At 39.4% G+C, this 24,402-nt stretch overlaps 1 protein-coding gene across 1 annotated transcript in view; it reads right to left on the bottom strand.

Moving 5' to 3' along the window:
* Positions 1-4,015: 4,015 nt before the first annotated feature.
* Positions 4,016-24,402, bottom strand: part of PLPPR4 (phospholipid phosphatase related 4) — a 250,656-nt gene continuing 230,269 nt past the window's right edge. Inside the window, exons 6-7 of the mRNA XM_069232140.1 lie at positions 13,021-13,194; positions 4,016-8,387 (exon numbers count right to left, since the gene is read on the bottom strand). Coding sequence (XP_069088241.1) covers positions 7,047-8,387; positions 13,021-13,194 — 1,515 coding nt within the window. The 3' untranslated portion in view covers positions 4,016-7,046. The remainder of the gene's footprint in view (positions 8,388-13,020; positions 13,195-24,402) is intronic.

Raw genomic sequence — 24,402 nt, 5'->3', positions numbered from 1 at the left:
GTTTTTCTTAATGGTTGCTTTTCCCTTTGTAGTGATTGAAACAGGGAAACTAGTCAAGGCTGTCCTCTTTCCCCTGTATTATTTTCAGATGAAACCCAAATATATCAGAACTTCCTCATGGCATAAAACAAATCACACTATCTGCATAAACTGAGAATGCTTAGGTATATATGTCTAATAAAATGTATATATACCTCCTTTTCTGAAAGAGATTCAACTATATTCCAGGTTATCCATATACAAATAAAATGTTACTGAAACTGATATATTACTATTACATTCCATATGTTATCAACATACGTTTTCTGATTCCAATTTTTTATGATGCCCTTCAAATATCAAATATCTTTGTATCTGGGTCTCCCTATATATTAAGACAACAATTGAATACAACATTTTATCTTTAAAATCTGAAAAACAGAATTTCATGTCTTCCCTGGTGGGAAGACTTTTTAAAAATATATTCTGATTGGTATAGCAATATACAATTTGTAAACAAGGTATTGTATTAACAAACAATAAATAAGTTGACCAAGTATCTGACGATTGATAAGACCATTAGGCCTCTTATTGCAGGTATTCATGCCCTTTTAACTTTCTGTCTTAAAACATTGACATTAATAGAACTGTAACATGCAAAACTGCTTCTTCGACATACCCAACATTAATTCTACATAGATGTCAGTTTTCGGCTTCATCCCATACATCCAAGTATCAGCTATAATAATTGCAGGCATAACCCTCCTAGGTTAAGTGTATGTTAGAAGGCAATATCAAGTGGGCTCCAGCTGTGACAGTGTGTGCAGGCAATATACTAATGCAAGTGTGTAGAAACCAGGATTAAAGTATGTAGAAAGTTGTATGCAGGTGTAATTCAAGGCAGATTCTCATTGTCTTTATTCCATGATTATAGAGCCTCCAACATCATTTCCCAGCTGTAAGCAAAAAGTTACTTCCTAAGACCAGCCCGTTCCTCTCTGTTTAAGCGCTGGCTTTCAGTATTCAGTCACTGAATAGTAGTGGCCTTTTAGTGGTAGATGGAGGGTTAACCTTTTTTCAATTCATGGTAAGAGTTCGATAAGCTAAAAATAAAGCCAAGGCGATGAACTTTCCAGTAAGTTTGTATGGTTTAGGTGGTGTGAGAAGGCCAAGGTCGCAAGACTCCAATGTATTACATGCTGTTCTGCCCAAGACCTGAGTATTTGCAACAGGTATGTCTTCCTAGCAAGATTGGAAGAACAGGACCAGACATGTGTGGAATGTCAACTTCAGGTGCACTGCATCATGGGCAGGATAATGAGGCCCATGGACAGATCTTGATAATTCTCTCAGGAGTAAAGTAGGCTCTGTCTATTATGTTAAACTGAATTAATCTAAACTTCACATTACATGATATCTTAGATGGAGATGTCAATACACTCATTCATTCCATGTCATGCAGAGTCCTGGCTAAATCAGATTTCCACATTGTGTGTAGTTTATTCCGTGGCACATCGAGGTGCTGTATGAATGCTCTAGACTGCCATTTTAAGAGACATCCGGCATTGTCGATTGCATGCAGAATCTGTACCACTGCAGGAGTAGGTGCTTCTGCATCGCATATATGCCATAACTACAGAAAAATATGCTTGTTTTTTTTAAGTGTGAGGAACTGACAACTTGGCACATTGTAGTCACGCATGAGCATCTCAAATTGCAATAAGAGACCATCAGAGAACAATGTGCTGACTAAATGTACACCATCGTGGTGGGGAAAAATTGACACTAAAATGATTATTGTACCTTATAATGTATATGTTGTTTCCATGCTATCATTTAAAATTCTGAACCACTATTTTAAATAGCCTGATACCATTTGATCCAGATTTTTATGGAAGAAGAAAACCCTTATGATTACTATAATCCAATTAAAAAGATAAAAAGGTGAAGGAGTATGATTCACCGATTTTATATTATATTATTCCTCTTTGTCATAAGACAATCATGATCTTGATGTATAATTTTAATCATACTACTATACCTCGTTGAATTACCTTTTTAAATAAAGCATTCATCACATATGATATAACGTCACACTATCACCTTTCTCACAAACCCCCTCAAACCTTGGTGCAGAATGCAGCACACATAGAAAGAGGAAAAAACAAGGTAAATAAGGATATTTCTCCTGTTTGTGCCTCCACTGGGAAGGCGTAAGGTTTTGGCACATCCCCAGGTTTACAGGCTCTTGTACATCTGGGGATGCATCAAAATCCATGGGTGAAGCGTGGGAACCCACTGTAATACCCAAGGAATGTCTTCCTGGTGAAGAGTAAGGCAACACAGCAATTTGCGCTACCTTGCCTCATTCCATATCTATGAGGTAATTCAAAGCCACACAAAGTGGCTTTGTGTGCCGTCATAGATATGGTTGAGAGGTTTGCGCCACCGCTGCATCACTAAAAGCAATGCAACGACGGCGCAAGCCTCTCATAAATGTGTCTCTATGTTTCCAAGTTTCCTGCAAACCCTGATTCTATATTACCTTTACCAAATGTTTCTATTAAAGATATTCGGAGTTCCCCCCTTCTTTAGGCTGTTCATACATATAAACAGTTTCTACAATGTAATCCAAATAGAACCAAAAGCACTATTGGACTCTGATAAGAAAATTATGTAATGGTTGTTTATCCAGTTGACCTTTGAGACAGTTTACGGTTAAAGCTATGTAAAATGTATACAGTAGTGAATATTACTCAATTGATTCATTTACAAAAGAGCCAGGCTTATTTTGATTCACTTTAATAAGTATGATCATTCAGATTTTTCTCTTTTTGGTCTTGAAATGCCTTCTCTTAGTTGGTCTTGTAATAATGATAGAGGTTCTTTAATTCACAAGTTAATCAATGAAATGTATGTGAAATCATTTTGGTTTGATCTAAACGGTCAAAACATTTCAAGTGAAAATTTCCATTTCTAATGTTCTTTTGGGTCATTATTGCCCGTTCTATTAATGTGGCTATTTTTCTTAGATGTTGTTATTGTGACTGTATTCAAAACAATATTATCCTGTTGGAAAGACTTCTGCAAATGTTGTGTTTGTACTTGGTGCAACCTAAACTGTGTTCATCGTGGAGTTCATACTGTTTCCTTCATTAGTCCTAAACAGTAAATTACATTTGATTTATTTTGGCTACCTTTTATCTAATTTCCTATCTGTACACTCAATTTGACACTACTACACCCTCATACTAGCCTTTTTCTTCTTCTCATCTTCTATTTCTTTCCTCACTTTCTTTTCCTCTGTCTGCCCTTTTCTTCCTTCCTGAATTTTCCATTCTAAAACATATTCTTGGTGAACTGAATGTTTAAACATTTAGAATTTCTAATAGCATATGATTGTAAGCTTATTTTTCTAATTGTTATTTTGTTTCCTTATTTCAATAAAACTCATGTAATAAAAGGAAAAAAATACCAAACTGCAGTACCATGCCTAAAAACCAAACACATTAACATAGCCATGGTGCTTAAAACTGTTGACTCACACTGGATTAGGGGTAACACAAATTTCTGGGGTCTATGGCCCTAACTACTTGAAATATCTAGCAATACACTATACACTCATCAATAATCTATGATCATGCCAAAGCAACCTGGCAAAAGAAGTTCAGGAGCAAAAAGAAGAAAAATGCCAACCTTGATGAGTGCATCTTGTTGAACGAATCTGAAGGTCTAAAGTAACAAATTCACTACAAATGCTTAATGAAAGAACTGAAAACATGGTCTGAGTGTTTCACTATTAGTGGTAAACAGGAATTGTCTGGCTAAGCAAGCATTCAGGCGACCAAGACATTTCAGCATAATGGACAGACTGAACTACATCGCTGATCCACATCAACAGATTCCTGCAACAACAGATAAATAAAGAAAGTGATGCACACAGCACTATACGAAATGTCTTAAATACAATAAATAGGTAAAACTTGTAAAAAAGAATATAGTTAGCATGTTAAAAGAATACAAACATTAATTCATTGCAAACTAAGGAATTTCCACCATCATTTATTTTATTTCTTTATTTTTGTGATGTTTAGCACAAAAACACACAATAGCGTTGATTTTCACTTATTTAACAAAATACATTTATCGCGATCTACAAATTGTTCAGTTTGAAAACATGTGCATAACAGTTTATTAAAGACACTATTTTACACTTATTTAAAAAGTTTTTGTTTTAGTCATATATTAATTTTTTCACCAAAGCATGACCTAATGAGGAAATAAGTGCCCCCGGTTTAGCAAGTATGAAAAATTAGAACTCCAAAAAGATGCAATTTATTAATTAAACTATTGATCACTCTCAATTAAGGATCTGCATGTACAGAAAGATTATTTATTTAATTATTTTTACAAAAGTTCCTTTATCAAAAACATGCAGATATTCGAGTGCTTTGTTTTTCCATATTCTAATTATCAGAATTATAATACAATAGAACTGGACAAGCATTGGTAAAAACATTAGATTTTGGCACTTGAAGTATAAAAAAATGCACATAGTCAATATGTAAAGTAGAGGTCAATGGCATTATAAACATAAGCTAGAATCTTCACCAAGAAAAAGCAAAAACAGCATAGAAAATAAATCAATATTGTATGTGAAACAATGCAGCAAGTATTCAAATACTGAAAAGCAATTGTCAGCATAGTTATAACCCACTGGCTAAGTGAATGAGTTGGAAGAAATAAGGTAAACACGTTGCTTACAGATAAACAACAAATTGCCAGAGGGGGCGTATATCATATTCCATTCATTGACATCATGATCAATGCCATACATGTGTATGGCAACAGAGAACTACACGTTTCCTTTCCTTATTTGAACAATACTGTACTACAGCATATACCCTGTAAAATCTACCTCAGTCTATACTAAGGTAAAACCAAATGTTTTACCACACAACATCTCCATGTTGCACCTATTTACAATTTCTAGAAAATCATTAGCGCTCATACCATGGACTAAAAGAAGAAATGTTGGTGGAAATCCATTTGCAGTTGATTACAATGCAACTAATCAAAGGATTACGGCTATTGAGTACATAGCTCACAATTCTCATGGAGAGGTTTCCAACCAACATCAAAATTTATGTCAGGTTTTGATATCTGAAAGTGGGAAAATGTTGTGTGGAGAGGTTGAAGAGCATGATATTTGTAGCACAGGCACAAACCAATAGATTTTCTTCACTTTCTGGAAGAACCATGCATAATTTGTCTACTAATTGCAACTCACGCTATCTGAGATGTATTCACACTGGGCAAAACCATCTGTTTCACAGAAAGTAAATGACTGGAAACTACATAATTTCCACAAATAATGTTTTACAAATGCACTGATTTTACAGTTTCAATGTAGTTCACACTGATAGCTTTGTGATCACGGTACAAAGTACAGAACAAAGTATGAGATGTAGAGGCCTAAAAACCTTTATGTAAGTAGGTGTGACAGTGCTTTCCTTTGGGATGATGAAGGAAATAGGGCCCATGCCTATGATAGAACAAACTCTGGCCCAAATTTACAAGAATCTGATGCATCAGTACTGATGAGCCACATTTTTTGTGCCTCCCACCGCCACCTAACAACAGCATGGGTGCACCTTATTTACAATACGGCATACCATGGTGCACGTTAGGCCAACTGCGTCATCATTTTTGGTGCAGTTGTGGCGCTTTGCTGCACTAGTCAAAAAATATTATGCAAGGAGGCCCATTGATTTCATTGGATGTGTCCTTTCAATGACTGCTTTAAGCAGGTGTTAAAAATGATGCCAAAAATAGCACAATGAAATCTTGTAGATTTCATTGCGGTATTTTTGTGGGCTTCTTAATGCTGGAACGCCCCCTTAAATATATTTTGTCAGGCATAATGTGTCACAAACTGGTGCAATGCATGCATTGCACCACTTTATAAATACGGCGTATTGATTTTTGCTTCGTTGAGTCACATTAGCATAAATAAATGACGCTAATGTAGCACAAGGAGGCGCTAGGGCCTTGTAAATCTTGTACTATGAGACCAAAGTTAGCTATTTAATCTTAATGTGTTGCAAATACGATGATGAATGTTGATGGACTATTATATGGGTAAATGGAAGAAGAAATAATTTGGAAAAATCAAAAATGGATTGTAAAGTTTGTGAAATCAGGCTGATCATTTTCTTTTCAAAAGAACATGTAAAAAATAGCATGTTTATACGTTCACCTACAAAGAAGCAGTCCCATAGTGTAAAATCACTTGTAGAAAACTAAATGTGAAAAACTGAAACTGAAGAAGCACACCGCACACACAGACAACTATTCCATTCTTAGTGAACCACACCAAGGTGGAGGTGTCACAGGTCACAGTCGAGTTAAAATAACAAAGTCTTTGCAATTTTGCAAAGTGACGGAATAGCTAAAACAAAGAAACTGTGTAAATACAGAATGATGTAATCTATGCGAATGTAGCCATAACTGTCATCCTTTTTAAACATATGCAATATTAATCAAATAAGGTGAACTCCAAACTGCAAAAGCAATTAGTTTGTGTATTATATGTGCAATATGTGTCATGTTAAGTTAGCACCTTTTTTGTTTTTAGGTGTTGGTGCAAGACCTGATTGTGTTAAAATACTACACCAATAGTTGCTTAGCCTACAAAATATTCCTGTGTTTTTATAGGATCAAATAGCTAGAACCAGCAAAATCAAAACTGTTGGCACATTCAGGAAATAAAGTGTTTGCATTCCAGAGCAGTGTTTCCATTGATGTCACTCAAAGTTTTCGTAGATATAAATCGTTTGTTTTGCACATTTCTCCAGATTGTCTAGAATCTTGCCGTGTGCTTTTCTTTCCTGCAGGATTTGAAATCCAAAAGCTCATACATGCCACATCAGCAATGTTCAAGCGTGGTTTGGCTGATTGCTCATAATTTGGCACATCAAGAAAAGTTTAGGCTCAAAGCCAAAAGGAGCACAAGCATCAACAACATACCCAGTCTTCACTCCAGGTGATGACATCTGGAATAGACTTCATTCTTTGTATGCTCTTGTGGGAGAGGTGCCTTTGTAGAAGATATTGCGGGTGCTTTCTGGGCTATTTCCTCTTTCTGGAATTAAGATGATATTTGCCTTCCGTCTAAGAGTGGAGTCACGGCTAGATGCAATCGATACTGTCTCAGAACCAATTTCACTTCCCTCAACAGGTGTGACCCTAATTGTGGTAATTCCATGGGCATGCTGATCCATGTTATCTATGTTGCTTCTGTTTCTCTCAATGGAACCAAAGGCATCTTTTAAAGATTCACAGCTTTCAGAGTCTCTATTGAGATCGTTAAGCTCATAAGCCTGGCGAAGGGCGCTTTTTTCATGTGCTTTCCATTTCCACGATCCACTCCCTTCACCTTCTTGTGGCATCTGAATGACCGGTCTGTTGTTTTCTGGGTGGGCTTCTACCCTGACAATGCTTGTTGGTTCATGCTCTGTAAGGGCCTTGTATCTAATGGAACCAGTGCAGCTGACTGTACTGCCTTCTAAATTCTTAGGATTACCCTGGAGCATTCCTTGTTGTTTTGACATGGCTATGACTTGCATGATTCGTGGTTGGCTGTTGCTTCTACATGCCACACTCTTCTCAGCTACTTTTAACCACTTGGACCTGGCAGAACTTGTTTTAGGGGATGTGTTTATAGCTTCATGGGTTTCTTCCGGAATATGGACCAGTTGTGAAGATCCCGGACGAGACTGAATAGAGACTCGAGGTCCCCCAATAATACCGCTGCTATTGCATCCAGGCATACTACCAGGCTGGAGTTTTAGGTATGGGTTGCTTTGGCAGTGGTGCTCACCATTCACACCCACTCTGACAGGTTCAGAGCTAGACCGCATGTCCATGACTCGCTGTGGGGACAGGCCAGCTTCAGTCTCTATAACTTGAAGAGACAACTTTCTGCTTTCATTTTTACTCTTCCACTGTGATAGAAGTTGCTTTGAACGTGCAGAATCCATAGAGGCATGAATAGATGCATTTCTCCTTGCAGTCTCCTCTACTGCTGCTGAAGTGTGTACTCTTGGGAGAGTATTGCTAAAAGTCACCATATTTTCTTTTCCCATTGGACTCCTGGGTGTTATTATCTCTACATCAGCACTTGCTCTCTTGATATTTGTTAGGGAACCAGTCTCCCTATGGTTTCTATGCAAAACAGTTTCAGAAGGATGGGTTGAAAGGCCGTCACTGCTACTGCTATTTTTTCCTGGTAAGGTCCGATTAGTTTCTTGGCTGAGGTCTGTTAAGGATCGTAATGGCTCTCTTTGTTGGGGAGGTTGAGACACATTATCTTCACTTGGCTGAAAGTTTCCAACTGCATAAAGACCCTATTAAAAAAAGTAAAAGTTAAATAATGAACAAAATAGTTTTCTAATAATTTACCAAGGTATACAATGATATATAGCAATAACATATTTCAGTAAATGGGATACATTTTAAAGAGGAATCCCATTTATAATATAGTAATTCACAACCTCCGTGATACAGCTACTCACACACCTTCTCACTCACCTATACACTCACTCATGCACCCACTCACTCCCCCATACAACTGTTCACACAAACTGTCAATTACCCATACAGCTACTCATGCACCCACTCACTCACCCATACATGTACTCATGAACCCACTCACTCACCCAGACACCCACTCATGCAGCCAGTCACTCACCCATACAGCTACTCATGGACTTACCCAGACACCCACTCATGCACCCACTCACTCACACATGGACCCATTCATGCACACACTCACTCAGCCATACATTCACTCATATACCCAGTGACTCACTCATACAACCAATCATGCACCCTCTCACTTACCCATAGAGTCACCTATGCACCCACTTACTCACCCATACAACCACACATGCACCCACTCTCCCATACAGATACTTATGCACCCACTCACTCACCCATACAGCCACTCATGCACCCACTCACTCACCCACACAAAGACTCGTGTACTCACTCACCCATACACTCACTCATGCACCCACTCACTCACCCATACAGCCACTCATGCACATGCTCACTGATCCATACAACCATTGATACACTTTCTCCCTAGTCCCTACAGTCACTCACCCTAACAGTTACTCATACACCCATTCACTCACCCACACAGCCACATGTCCTCCCACTCACTCCCCCATACATTCACTTATGCACCCACTCACCCATAAACTACTCACACACCCTATCACTCACCCATACACCCACTGACTCCCTGATACAGAAATTGATGCACCCACTCACATACAGCCACTTCAACAGCCACTCAGCCATGCACTCACTCATGCACACACTCACTCATCCTTGGGACCTACATACAAATATACACTCATTGACACAGCTACATACATAATGTATGTTAGAAGTAATATTACAAATTAGTAGTACACCTAGTATAGTAAATGCAACTTTGTAAATGCTTACTATATATCTAGTAAGAGTTACATAGTCTTAGAAAATACTTACACTCACTAGATGATGTCATCAGTGATGTCATGAGTGATGTCTTTTGAGATGTCATCAGTGATGTCACTGACAATGTCCTGAGTGGTGTAATATGTGCGGTCATAAGCAGTGCATTGTGGGGGCGTAATTTTTAGTTAGCTCAGGTAACTATAACTGCTGAATGTCTATGGTTTTATACGACTGAAAAATTAGTCTAACTATAACATCCATGTAACCTTTGTTTTTTTCCAGCAGATTTCTACATTTAAAAATAATTCTATTTCTTAACTATAATGTCTCTGTAACCTTTGTTTTTTTCAGTGATATAGTTATGGTTAGCACCTACTTCCGATAGGAAAAGCGTTTTTTGACATGGCTATATCTTTGGCACAGTTTGACAAATCTTCATCACATTTTTGAAAAAGTGTCTTGTTGGGTCTTGCTGAGCATGGAAAGTTTTGGGGTTATCTGTCAAGAAGGGTCTGAGAAAAGGGGGGGTCAAAATAAGAGTGTTTCCCATGTTAATTCCAAGAGACATTTTAGACACGACTGCAGCCCGAACCGCTGAACAGAATTACACCAAATTTGACAGGAATGTAGCTCTTTGTCCAGAAAGAACACTTTTTGTTACTTGGTGTAAATCTTTTCAGTAGTTTTTGAGATATTAAAGGAAAAATTTATTTGTATATCTAAGCGAGCCTACACACATATCTCATGGTGAGATCTGATTGCTTGTCAGCACTTCAACCAGAATGTGATGGCAGCCATCTTGGGGCCAATGTGGTGAATGGAAGGTTTTGAAGGTCAAAAAAGGAGAATGTATAAAAGGTGATAACAGATTTTAGTTGCAATATAAATCATTTGTAGCTATGGTGATTTTTCCTTGGGAAAAAGCCTTCTGCTGGAAGTTCACGATTCATGTTTGAGAGAAAACTGTTTTCTCATGATTTTCCCACAGAGGTTATGGAAGGTGCTCCAGAAGTTATAATGAGGGTTTATCTTCTGTAAATTAACACTATCATTTTGAGCCATATGAGAATGAAGTCTGACAGTCTCAGTAAAACATGTATTTCCAATGGGAGCAGCCTGTCAGTTGATTCCCTTGTGTTCTACTGAAGCCTCCCAGAGTGTTCTAAGGAACAACTAGAGCGCTATCTGTCTTAAATGTGATAAACGTGGCACACCTGAGGCCATCTTGATTGAATCAAACTCGTAAAACTAAAACATTCAATTTAGAAAGGAACAAAATGAGAGGTTTCATTTTGTCACAGAAATTATGGTCAGTGCTGTAGAAAGAAAAATATTTTAAGTGAGTTCTCAAATATCTACCTCTTCTATTTCATTAAAACATTCTAACATGTAGACTGAAACATGCACTTTTGATACTAGCAGCAGACTGCCAGTTAACTACCCGGTAATCAACAGTTAACTACACTGTTCTAATGAGCAATTAGAGTGCTAACATTCTGAATTTATGCCAAAAGTGTGGCACATCTGACCATCCTTTTGTTGAAATTGAAGTGGAAAACTGAAAGCATTTTCTACTGAGGATACTGTAGTAAATGAGCAGATTAGTGAGCATCATAACACATAAGTCTCCCAAGATGGCCATCAGGGAAAAAAGAGCCCAAATGCATAACAAATATCACGCAAATGTAGCCCAAGTATTGCCCAGTGACAGACAGGTGCAAAACACTTACTTTTTTGATTTTGTGCAGTTTTATATAGTGCAGACTTGACCCGAAGGCATTGGAGTGCTTTACATGCACATCTCTTACATTACACAAGGATACGCTCCTTCTGGGCTTTAAGTATGGGAAGATTACTTGATTTACCCAGAATCACAGGATGTTGCGCTGATGCTGAAACTCAAACCTAGTTCCCCAGTTGCAAAGTCTGCAGCTCTGGCCGTAATGCTACATTCTCTCCTTTAACTGTAAATTATAATCAAGTGATAAACTGCATAAAAAAATCAAGATAGGAAGTCATTTGAAAATGCTTTGTCGCTATTTGGGAACTCAGAAAATATGTCCTCTTTTTAGTTTTTTAGAGCACTGACCATAATTTCTATGGTGATAATGCTTTCTCATTTTTATAATTTCTGAAGGAAATGTTTTAGGTATGCTTTAGGTATTACAGTTTTGATTACATTAACATCTTTATGAAATCATATAAAGTCAGCTGTTAGAGTTATTTCAAGTAACTATAACTCGTGCCCTAAGGTAACTATAACTCAGGCCATTGTCATGCACTGCTAATTACCCCAGATATTACATCACTCATGACATCATTGATAATATCAATGTACCTTTTGCAGTAATATATATATATATTTATATATGTGTGTGTGGTGTGTGCCAAGTATATATATACAGTATATATATATATATATATATATATATATATATATATATATATATATATATTATACCATCCAAGGTCAACCTTGTGGCGCGCACATTTTACGGGTGCAAACGTGAGGAAGGGACCATTCCTCTGACATATCCAAAACCAATAATTGTTGCTTGTTGTTGCTGTGATCAAGACCGAGAGGCCGAAACGCCTTGGTGGTGTCTACTCTTTTTTATACTTCTTTGGATAGAACCAATAAAACTCTCCTGGAGTGCAACAAATCAAGGGGGTTATTCTAACTTTGGAGGAGGTGTTAATCCGTCCCAAAAGTGACGGAAAAGTGACGGATTTACCACCAGCCGTATTACGAGTCCATTATATCCTATGGAACTCGTAATACGGCTGGTGGTATATCCGTCACTTTACCGTCACTTTTGGGACGGATTAACACTCCTCCAAAGTTAGAATAACCCCCCAATTGTCTTACAATTGTTGGTTTTGGATATATATATATATATATATATATATATATATATATATATATATATATGTATATATATATATATATATATATATATATATATATATATGATCCATCAAACGGTCCACATTGTAGCGCAAATTCACGGGTCCACACCTGAGGAAAGGACCATTCCTCTATAATCTCCAAAAACAAACAATTGCAAAGCAATTGACTCGTTGCACTCCAGAAGAGTTTATTACTTTATCCAAATGAGTACTTCAAAAGACACCACCTACGTGTTTTGACCTCTCGGTCTTGCTCACAGTTTAGTGTGAGCAAGACCGAGAGGTTATAAGCGGCAATAGAAAATGTATCCAGCAAAGGTAGGTTAAGCAGGGATTGTTTTAATGCTTAGGTCGAATGTTAGCTTTCCATTTTTGCTTTTAAAGTTTCTGAATTTTTTTATCTTCTCCTGATTTATCGATTGGTAATATAGCTTTGAGAATATTCCACATATATATTGTAACTTTTCCTCATAAAAGTTAATACAAATGATGTGTTGTCTTATTTTGGTTTTAACTTTTCAAATCTCATATTGGAGCACGGTTGCTGGAAGAAGGAAATGCTCCTAGTAAAATGTATAATTCGGAATACACTCACATGCATTTGTTGCTTCTAATACTTACCAGGTAGATAGCAATACACCCTCCCAGTAGGAAACCACAGTAAACGTCCATTGGGTGGTTCTTATACTGAGTAATGCGAGTCAGGCCACAAATAATTCCACCAATTATGAAGGCAAAGACCAGGAGAGGCTTCAGTAGTTTCGATGAGTCTGTTAATGTGGCATTGAAATACATCTAAAATAGAAAAAATAACACATTCGTTTTTCGGCTTTTATGCACTTCTTGATGTATATGTAGCACATTGTAAACATGTAAAATATCACACAGTGTTTCTTATTGTGTTACCACATGCGATGTGGAATTAAACAACACTAGGTATTCAGGGAGCCACTATTTAAGAGTGGAGGGTGAATTTAGGTGAAACTGTGCGGAGTACTGGAGAGAATGTGCGGGAGGAGACTTTTTGAAAGGGCTTTGACTAATGAAGACAAAACTTAGATTCTCTTTTAGTAATCTGTAGTTAGCAGAGCTGTTTCCATGTAATTACACACATTTCTAACTACTCGACATTCAGATTGGTTTGCTGGAAAAATCACCAGCAATGGATTTATGAAGACGCAATGGCCATTGAGTGCTTACTGAGTAGAACAAATGGCTGTGAAAACATGATAAAATTCTTGAGTAGGATGATTTATAATAGTGTTTTATAATATCACAAACAATAACATGCATGCTTGTTAATGCGCGCAAATATTGCAGGAAACAGCTAAAATGTAGCACAATGCATTGAAGGTTAACGAACAGAGGAAAAACAAGGCTGAAACAGAGTTTGAATCTTTCATTTTTTGCAATCTTTATTTAGTAATTTTCAGAGAAAAATAACCATAACGTATATGCCACTGTTAGAAATGGGGCTTCTAGTTGGGAATAGTTTGCAACATGTCCAAGTAGGAACCCTCACTCTAGTCAGGGTAAGGGAGTCAAACAGCTAAGATAACCCCTGCTCACCCCCTTGGTAGTTTAGCTTGAGCAGTAAGGCTTATCTCAGAGGTAATGGGTACAGTATTTGTCCACACACAAAGTAACACTGTGAAAACACCTCAAAAGTACTCCACACCAGTTTAGAAATATAGCCAACTTGTATCTAAGATTAAATCTTAGTAAAAGGCCAAGAAGCACAAAAGCTCCAACTGGAGCTATCACAGCATCTTGAAGGAGTCATTCCCAACAGTCTGATGCCACTTGCGAAGGAGTGCGAGCCGGTCATGGAGTCATACAGACCCCAGGCACAGTACCTTGGAAAACGATGAGGAAACAAAGACGTGGCACAGAGTTGGGGAGGTAAGGCGTCCCTGGAGCTGGTGCGGTGTTGGTTACCTACTGTAACTGGGGAGGCGAGGCATTGGCTCCTTACTGCTAGGCAAGGGAGATAAGGCATTGGTTCCTTATGGTTGCAGGGGAGGTGGTGTGGCGTCAGTTGCAAGGCACTGGTTCCCTACGACAAGGCAGGGTCAATGAATCCTGCAAGTCAGGATGCGAGGCGTCGATTTTGCAGTGTCATGATCACACCACAGGGCCAACGGTGCTGCAGCAGAGTCAGGTGTCATGGACATCAGTGACACAGCACTAGGGACTCAAGCTTTGGCGGGACTTCGGAGGCATTGCTGTGGCATTGGGCCTGTGTTGCAGGTCACGGCTGTTGAACTCAGCAGGGACCACAGCTCCGGTGTAGGCAGCAGCATGGAGTCAGACAGCGGCACCTGATCTGAAGTCGTTCTGGAGTCAATGTACATGGTTTCTTCTTGGTTACACCAGTGCTCACCCCCTAAGGGGTCAGGAACTGGATTTGGTACCACTTGGCAAGTCAGGACTCTCAGCAAGAGAGCCCAGGTGCTTGCAGATGATGTCTTTGATGTCCCTGAACTTCTTAACTGGAGGCAAGCTTAGTCCAAGCCCTTGGAGAACCTTTGGAAGCAGGATGTAGAAAGCAAAGTCCAGTCCTTTTACTCTCAGGACAGAAGCAGCAAGGAGCATGCCAGCACGGCAAAGCAACAGACATAGTGGCAGTCCCTCAAACATCATCCAGCTCTTCTTCCTGGCAGAATGTCCTCAGTCCGGAAGGACACAAACTATGTCCCTCATTAAGAGTCTGGCAGTCTTAAGACTGCCAGACTCGTGGTGGCGGTCAGTCCGCCGCAGTCATGGCGGTCCGACCACCACATTACAACTGTGGCAGAGCCGCCACAGTCCTACCACCAACACCGCCAGGTTGACCCATTCGACAGCCTGGCGGTGTCGGCGGTTGTAATCCTTCAGGGTGGAGCTGCATGCAGCACCGCCCTGGGGATTACGACTCCCCAATCCGCCAGCCTTTTCATGCGGTTGGACTGTCATGGAAAGACTGGCGGAAAGGGGCTGTTGGGTGCCCCCATGGACAGCCCTGTCGCACTTTCCACTGCCCGAATTACGGGCAGTGGAAAGCACAGCGGGTGCTGCACCCGTCATTCCGCCACATTGCAGTTAGCTCGTAATCGTCAATGTTAAAGCCCTGTTTCCCCCTGGTTGGCGGGCGGAAATACTGTTTCTGCCCACCGGCCCAGCAGAAAACTTGTAACAGGGCTGGCGGTGTTCTGACTGCACTGGCGGTCAGATGGCGGTATGAGTTTGGCGGGCGGCCTCCGACACCCGCCAAACTGGACACCCGCCAAACTGGTCAGAGGTCCAGTACTTGTGCCGTTTCTGTCTTTGAAGTAGGAAAACTTCAAAGGAGAGTCTTTGTAGTGCAAAAGACCCTGCCTTTACCTGCCCTGGCCCCGGACACCCTCCAAGGGGTTGGAGACTGCTTTGTGTGAGGACACTCACAGCCCTATTCAGGTGCAAGCGTCAGCTCCTCCTACCACTCTAGCTCAGGCAGACCCTTCATCCTGGTGATGGGCTATCAGGATATGCAGGGGACACTTCAGCTCCCTTTGTGGGACTATCTAGACTGAATGAACAAACATCCCAACTGTCATCCTAACCCAGAGGAGTATTCAGCAGACAGGCAGAGGCACAGAATGGTTAAGCAACAAAATGCCCACTTTCTAAAAGTGGCATACTCAAACTCACAATTCAAAAAACTATTTCACCAAAAGACCTCAAACTCAGCATCTCTATCTGCTCCCAAAAGGCAATTACTCTTAACAGATATTTCAAGGCAATCCCCATGTTACCTAATGGGAGAGAGAGGACTGGAAATATTGAAAACTGGAACTAGCAATATTTCACTATCAGGACCATTGTATGTCCTACCTTTTAAATACCCTACACCCTCCCCATGGGGACACCATGGGCCTACCTTAGGAGTAACCTAAGGAAATAACCTTAGGTAATAAAAGGGACGGTTTCGGCCTTGCAAGTGCACACACTTGCCAGGTTGAAATGGCAGTTTTTAACTGCACACACAGGCACTGCAATGACAGACCTGAGACATGTTTGTAGGGCTGCTTGTGTGGATGGCACAATCAGTGCTGCTGGCCCTCTAGTAGCATTTGATTTACAGGACCTGGGCATACCTGGTGCATTATACTCAGGACTTTCTAGTAAATCAAATGTGCCAGTCATAGATAAACCAATCACCAATACATTTTAGACAGCGAGCATATGCACTTTAGCACTGGTTAGCAGTGGTAAAGTGACCCGAGTCCTAATGCCAACAAAAACAGGTCTGAAAAAATAGGAGAAATAAAGCAAAATGTTTGGGGATAAAACTGCAAAAAGGGACAGGCCCAATAGCCACTGTATATGAAAGTTACAAAGTCTTAGAGGGGACTACCAAGTATTTCAATTATGACTGAGAGAAAGATAGCAATAGTGATAAACAGAAAAAAAGGAAAGGGGAAAATTGCAGGAGAAGGAGATGACAGTAGCTCTTCCAACTCAAGCACCTTCCCCTGTACTTCTTCTTTGCCTGTTGTGCCTATTAACTAATCTATCCCTCACAGGGAATAGGCCACCAGAATCAGAATTATGCAGTCCCAGAAAGAATTGCGATATATTTTATATACTTTGTATGTAAGAATAAGTACATTGATTTTAATTCATTCTATACATCACTGTTAATAACTAGTAATGTTATTTTCTCTTTAGGAGGGAATTTATTTTTTAATTTAAACAGCAGAAAAATAATTTTAATTTAATTTAATAAATTTCTGTTTGTTAAAATTTTAATTCAGAATTCATTTAATATTGTTGTGGCATTTTATTTGTTTGTTCTGCATTCAAAGTAAATATATCAAATTAATTTACACATCACAGGAATATTTTTTAACATATCTATTTGAGATAAATAAACTTTACACATTTTCCTTATACTTTACAATGCAGAGATTTCAACAGTGACAATGGAAACTCCCTATGGCAAAGTATATGGAAAATACTATTATAATGTACATTCAAAATTATTATAAGTGATTTATAGAATGAACTAAAATAATGTAAGTATTTTAAATAAAATCTAAAGTCAATTTATTTTTAATTCAACATGTTATTAAAATATTTTAGAGTTAATCAATAAATATGTAGTAGTTGTTTATATATATTATTTTTACACTAATTTATATTTACTTACATGTTTAACTATTTTAATTTACCTTATTAATTTAAATTTAAATTTAATTTAATTTAACATTATTTCCTGTAGGCTTTCATTTAAGTCCTTTATGTCCTTACCGTCATTATTTTCTATTGTAAAACTAGTGGTTGGCCATGTGAGGTGCTGAACTCACTACAAGAGTATAAGTTACTATAAAAGTGTAAGTTATTGCAAAAGTGCATTTTGTGATTACTAAAATGTAGTAAACTTACTCAAAAGTGTAAACTTACTTAAAAGTGTGGTTTGAAAATCAGGCCCTAAATCTCTGAGTCTATTCTAAGTAACAAGGTATGGGCATTCCCATCGGTATAATGGTTATTACTTAATAATAAGGGGGGCAGTGGCCATCTTTATTGCTTACATCCTCTCCCACAGTGATATCTGCAGATGTGACCGTTTTACTGAATTGAAGCTGGACTTAGCCATTCAAGGCAGAAGGTTGTTTTAGACTACATCATCAATCCTCTACTTCTCAGACTGCCCAATTATTTAATCCCTTTCAGGAACCATATCAAGTTGGTGCCCTCTATCCATGTTCTTGACGTTATGTCAGGCATTGGCATCACCTCACATTTTCCACATTTAACCTTGCATCCTAAAAAATCAGATAAATGTTCTACTAGGTCCATAAGGACAGGCACAGATGTCTGAGGATTAAGTAGTCTCAGTAATATGTTAGATTTATTTTGTAATGTGTTATTTTTGCCTCTCTTCATATGTATGGCATGGATGAGTTGAGAATTGTTATGGCTATTGCCAGGGATTCTAAGGCAAGTAGAAAGACTAGCAGTGAAAGGGGACATCCCTGGAGTGTGTCAAGTTGGATCTGGATCATATACAACTGGTGCCCCTCAAAGTTGATCTGTGCTGTAGGACCCTTGTAGAGCCATTTACCGTAGGCAATAAAGTCTTGACCAAAACCAAATTTCTCCATCACTCCGAACAAGTATAACTACTCGACTTGGTCAAAGGCCTGTTTTGCATCCAATGATGCACAACTTCTTCCTTTATGTGCCTAGTGTCCCAAAGTATATATGCCAATGTGCACCTGTGGTTCTTTAAAGGCAGCCTGGGACGAAGCCCACTTGGGTTGAGTATATTAGGGAAGGAATCACTCTACACAGTGTGTTGGTTAATACCCCTTTTGCCAGACTTTTGGGGTCATCATTCAGTAGAGAGATGGGTCTGTAACTTTCACATTACAAAAAGTCTTTCCACCTCTTCCAAGGGGACTGTTATAATTGCTTTATTGGCCCACGGTCCTTGAGTCACCAACCTCCTTGATTGTATGATACAGCAGTGGCATCATTTGGGATGCTCATACATTGTGGAATTCCCCAAGGAAGCCTTGTTCTCCTGGAGATTAGCAGGTCGGAAATGCTGACATTGTTAATATGGAAACTCTGATTTCTTCCTGGGAGATTTTCCTGTTCAGGAGATCCTTTCCTTGGTCTGATAGGGTCATTATAGTGATGGAGTCTAGAATTTAAGTGTGACTTAATAGATCACCATTGTGTCCTCAGGCATATAAGGATTTGTAAATGGAGGCAAACTCATTTGAGATAAGCATCTGGCTGGGTTAATAGATGGCCTTCCACTGATGGTATTGCTGGGATTTATAATTGTGCCTACGGCTGCTTCACTTGAAATCCTTACATTCAACCTCTTTCTCCCCTCGCTCACAGTGGCACCATTTTGAGTTTCATCAGGGCAGTTTCTGACACAGATGCGTACAATTTAATATTTTTACAAGATTGGTCGCTTCCTAATCTTTTGATGTGAGTTTGTGAGTTGTGAGAATATATATATATATATATATATATATATATATATATATATATATATATATGTTTTCTCCAGCAGCAAGATCAAAAGGTTTCGGCAAGAGATAGCAACATCTAGTGTTATCGGAGTATGGTGAGAAATCACCCCAGGAAGTGTGTCAGTATAAAATGGGAATTTCAAGAGAGAGCGTTTGGCCAGGAAATACGTATTTTGGATAATGTGTGATGATGTGTGATGGAAAGGTAAAGCCTTGAGTCATGGGATGTTCCATGTACTATACATCAACTACTTCATGATTCCCTAAGAGGTTTTGCAAGTGCTCCCTCTATGATGCATTATATTTGTTCAAGGCCCAGTTCTGTCTATGAGTTGGTATGGGGCCAGATTCTAATCACCTCCCAGCTCTAGTTGGGTTGTACTGCATTCCGTTAGAACCCTGTTCAATAATACAAATTAGGTAGATTTATATCCATTAGGTGCACACACAGATGCCACCACTAGTGAGTGCTACCCCAGATTGAGTTGACAGAAGCATAGTTCATGTTTCTATAACCTGATGGGGAAGGGTGTTGTAGATCAATATGGCTACAGAACATTTTGTTTAACAGTGAATAGGCTTATAAGAGTCTATGGTATTGTCTGCTACACTTTGTGTGCAACAACTGCCTACCATTCTGTCCACACAGTCTGTCTTCAATTTAATACTCTCAGACTGGGGAGGTGGATTTCCTGTAAAATGGCTATGTCTGCTTTATGATTGCATAGGTGTGCCAGATTTCTTTTTTCTTTCACAAAGTGAGGTTGTTAACATTAATTGATAGTCTGGAGGGGATACGGTGGTGTCAGTCTCTAAGTCTGCATAGGACCGATATCTGAACAGGGAGGAGGCAGAAGGAGGGGTGAAAAGCCACCAACCCTGCTGAAAGTCATTCCCATGAACAGATGATTAACTTCACCCTCCCATGCCCCCAAACCAGATGAATAGGCAAAACACCCAGTGCAATCTCAGCTATGATGGTTCCAGTTTACTTCAAAACTGTAGTATGAGTACATCTGATTGTCCAAAGCAATAAAATAACGTAAACATTTAACACCCACTTTAAACATGTGATCGTAGAATAACAATTGTAACAACACGAATGACTGAGGCATGGGTTGCATCAGTTTTGAAACTTGTGGAAAGGATACAACTAAATGTTGTCCCGCCCTCAGTAGTCATTTACGTTCATTACCTTCCTCTGTAGTCCAATCATCTTGGTGTCCCAATAGCTGGATGTTCATAGCCTGAAATTGCATTCTGGGAGACAATGTCTGTAACTAGATGTGCCATTGTAGTGTCTAACAATGTGACCTTGGCACACATGGCTGACACCTCTTTCAAGATCATGTTAAGTGTGGTTTCCAACATGTCAGTGGGCTTTGCACCTGAAGAGTACTGCCTATAAGAGCTTCAGCAAAAGATGGCTGCTGGGATGATTTCTAGACAGGCATGGGAGCCCAGGGGGTGGGTGCACCATGTTGAGTTGGCAAGAGAATCACAGGGCATGCAAGGAGAGTTTGCAGGGCTCATATATCAGAGGACTGTCTAGTATCAGTTCTGTTTTGAATCTGCAGGATGGATCTTAAGTTAGATGGTCAATTGGTATAATAGATAGTGCTCACATAATGGGTTCATTGTTCCATTCCTTAATTAATGCATATCAGGATAAGGTTCCTCACCTCCCGGCTGCTCAGATCTGTGACTTAATGTGGCTATGAAGTGCAGCTGTTGGTCCTTCTGTTGCTCGACTTACGGCCAGAGGTCAGAGAGGAGTGGTCTCTGCAGAGTAATGTATGCTAATTTTATGAGTCAGCTGCTTATATCAAAGTTTTGCAATGGTGATGATGTCAGTCAGCTACAGTGGGCCCAATCTATTTTCATAAATCCTTCTCCTTGTTGGATCTCAGTCTGTGCAGGACTGGAATCAGGCCGTCTGATCCTCTGGGTATCCTTGAGCCAGTTTGGTGTTCAACTAACTCCTTAACAGAGGTTCACCTCCGATGAGCAGCATCACAAAGCTCGCTCCTTTCCACCCTGCAGTCCTGAAAGTGGCACCACTGCAGTATGGGCAGCAGCTAGTCCAGAGCACTGCGCTTAGCTGCGTGCGCACTGGGGGAACCTAACAGGACACATGCCATAGCTGTAATGTGGGATATGATCTGACCTTCCTCAAGTTGACTGGTATCCTTCATTATCCTCCACTACCGGGACTTCTCTGTCTACTTTCATCAGACCACAGTAAGCTGACAGTCGGTTCCCCAGTGGCCAACGCTCTTTCACTGAATGGTCCTCATGGATCATGGCCAAATCCTACCCCTGAATCTTTCATTTAAATTTTTTTAACATGTTGGGCTGATTTGCAATGTTCTAAGAGTAAAAGTCAGAAATGGCCCCTGGTATGGTTATTGTTAAACCCAGCAAATGACCAACAGTCATAGATTTACCAAAGTATTCCAAAGCACAATATTTACATTTTCAGACATTGTACCAGATTGAACATTTTGCAAGCATAAATATGCATTACCATACACAACTTTTTGTTTTAATTAGAATTAAATATTTTTCTACTTGGAGAACCAGTATATTCTACACAGCGATTAAATGTAAGGACTTGGTTTGTCTTTCTCTTTCCCTCCCCTAAATGATACTTAGGGCCAGATTATGACAATGGTGTTCCGAGGACCAACAATGCTGTGGTGGTTGTCGGACCACTGTGTTTGTGACAGTCCGACCGCCACATTATGAGGTTGACGGGCGACTTGCCAACCTACCTAGATCCCAACAGGCTGATGGCTGTGCAAGTTCCAATCAGCCAAGGTGGTGCTGAACTCAGCGCCACCCTGCTGATTACAACCTTGTTCTCTGCCAGCCTTTTCATGACGATTTCACCACCATGAAAAGGCTGGCATAGAACAAGTGTAGTCCCCCTGCCCAGCACCCTCAAAATGTGCACTATCTGCCATGCAGACAGTGCGTATTTCGAAGATGCTGGTGCCCCCTGCGTGTGGGAGCATTGCTGAGACTCTATTACGAGCCAGCGACAATGCTGCTGCAACTTTCCCACGGTGCTGACCAGCAGAAACCTTGGTTTTATACAGTCAGCCAGTGGGAAATTCCTGATGGGGCCGACGAGAAGGTTGCCAGAATGGAGGTGACCACTCAGTCTGGAGTATAGCATATGGGTGTTCCCATCCACCAAACTCATACTCGGGTCCTTGGTTCTGTGTTCACAAGAGCAAATTTGCTTTAGTTCCTTTCCTCTTCAGTGTACTAAAATTATTGTATATCGTAAAGTTCAATGATCTATATCAACAATATATCTTTGCAGGTATTCATTTTCCTAAATATATTTCTTTGTAATTGTGATATATACATCTATATTGGTAAGGTTGTTAAAATATATGTATTTCTAACAAAAGTGCATATATTGATCAGGTCAACAGTAAACAAAACAAGAACCATTCAACTCAAATCATCTGTTTATTGGAGATGGAGTTGTAAATTTACCTTTCTTAGAATAATCAAAGCTTAAGTTAAATAAAACTGGCATCTGACAATTGAGGATGTACCAGCAGTAACCTTACTGGAGTAGATTAATTTACAGAAATGTAGTTTGAGTATTGTGATATTGCAATGGAGCTCACAGTGCATCATACAGTCAGAGCCTCACTTACCTTCTTGGACTCTCCAACTGTCAGTCAGACAGGCACAGGGAGGCACAATAGCATTTTAAGATGACATTATCTCAGAATGTGCTCAACCATCACCCATCATGGTGAACTGCATTGTTACTCCTTCTTGCATCACTTGCAAGGAGGCTCATGTGCAGACAGGCTGAATTTTTGAAGCACAGCACCCATGTGTGTGGCTCATAAACTGGAGGTGGAATGGTTCAGATCAAAAGCTGAGGTAGGTGGTGCTGTCATCGACATGCAAACACAACACATTATTGTGATGGGCTTTCAGATGCATGCTGGTCAGTTGCATCAGCCATGGCATACATTTAAGCTCCTTTAATACTTTAATAGTGCATAGCCCTAGCAGATGAGGGTTAGAATGTGGTGGCCCTCCTAGGCACATCCTTATGTAAACAGATTCTCATGTTTGTGGCTCAAAAGAGTCATCAAGTAATAATAGAGTGCATGGCTGTACAAGAAAAATATACACGTGCACTGCCACACCTTAAAACTCATACATTCAGATACTGTACTTATGTCTACACACCAGCTTCCAACAACTAACAATTATAGACATTTGGAAGTGATAGCACCAATCAAATAACAATGCACTTACTGGCCTAAGAGAACCACAGTGCAAGAGAAGAGCTAAGTAAAATTCCATATTATGCAATAATAATGCCCCATCTTAGGACTCATACGTGGTTACATACCAATGGATATCAGAATTATGGCATAGTATATTTAGACCAGAGAAGCAGAGAACCAGTAAAAGTTATTGTGAGTCTTAAGCAGCTTATGATACCAAGGGAAAATGCTGTGGACCAGGAAGACTGACAAACATATGTAGTAAACTCAATCACATTGACATATTAATCAACAGGTCCACTCAAAATCAGTAACATAGGAAAGTAGTGAATCTGTTCCATATCCTCTATCTTGAGAGTCATTGGTTAGAAGATGGAACAATGTAATTTTGTTCTTTGACAGTTGTTTGCAAGTTAGAATTTGTTTCAGAGTGAAACATGTAAGTATTAAATCATCAATAGATTTCTAGACTGATTGGGCAGCTAGGGAATTCATAATTGCATAGATATCAAATAAAAAAAGAATGCAAAATTGAGAAATATTAGACAAATAGAACATCAATAATATTTGTCTAAATACAATGTGTAGGTGAAATTATGAAAGTCAAATTTTAATTTAATAACATTTCCACAGAAAACACATCTTATCTTCTTGGATCTACTGTGAAATATTATGGTGACTAGAATAAAGCTGTTAAAACTTTTGCAAAAAAACTTGAA

This window comes from Pleurodeles waltl, chromosome 4_2 (assembly GCF_031143425.1).
Source record: "Pleurodeles waltl isolate 20211129_DDA chromosome 4_2, aPleWal1.hap1.20221129, whole genome shotgun sequence".
NCBI classification, from domain to species: Eukaryota; Metazoa; Chordata; class Amphibia; order Caudata; family Salamandridae; genus Pleurodeles; species Pleurodeles waltl.
The sequence above is the reverse complement of the archived record's forward strand: the minus strand, read 5'-3'. Positions and strand labels throughout refer to the sequence as shown.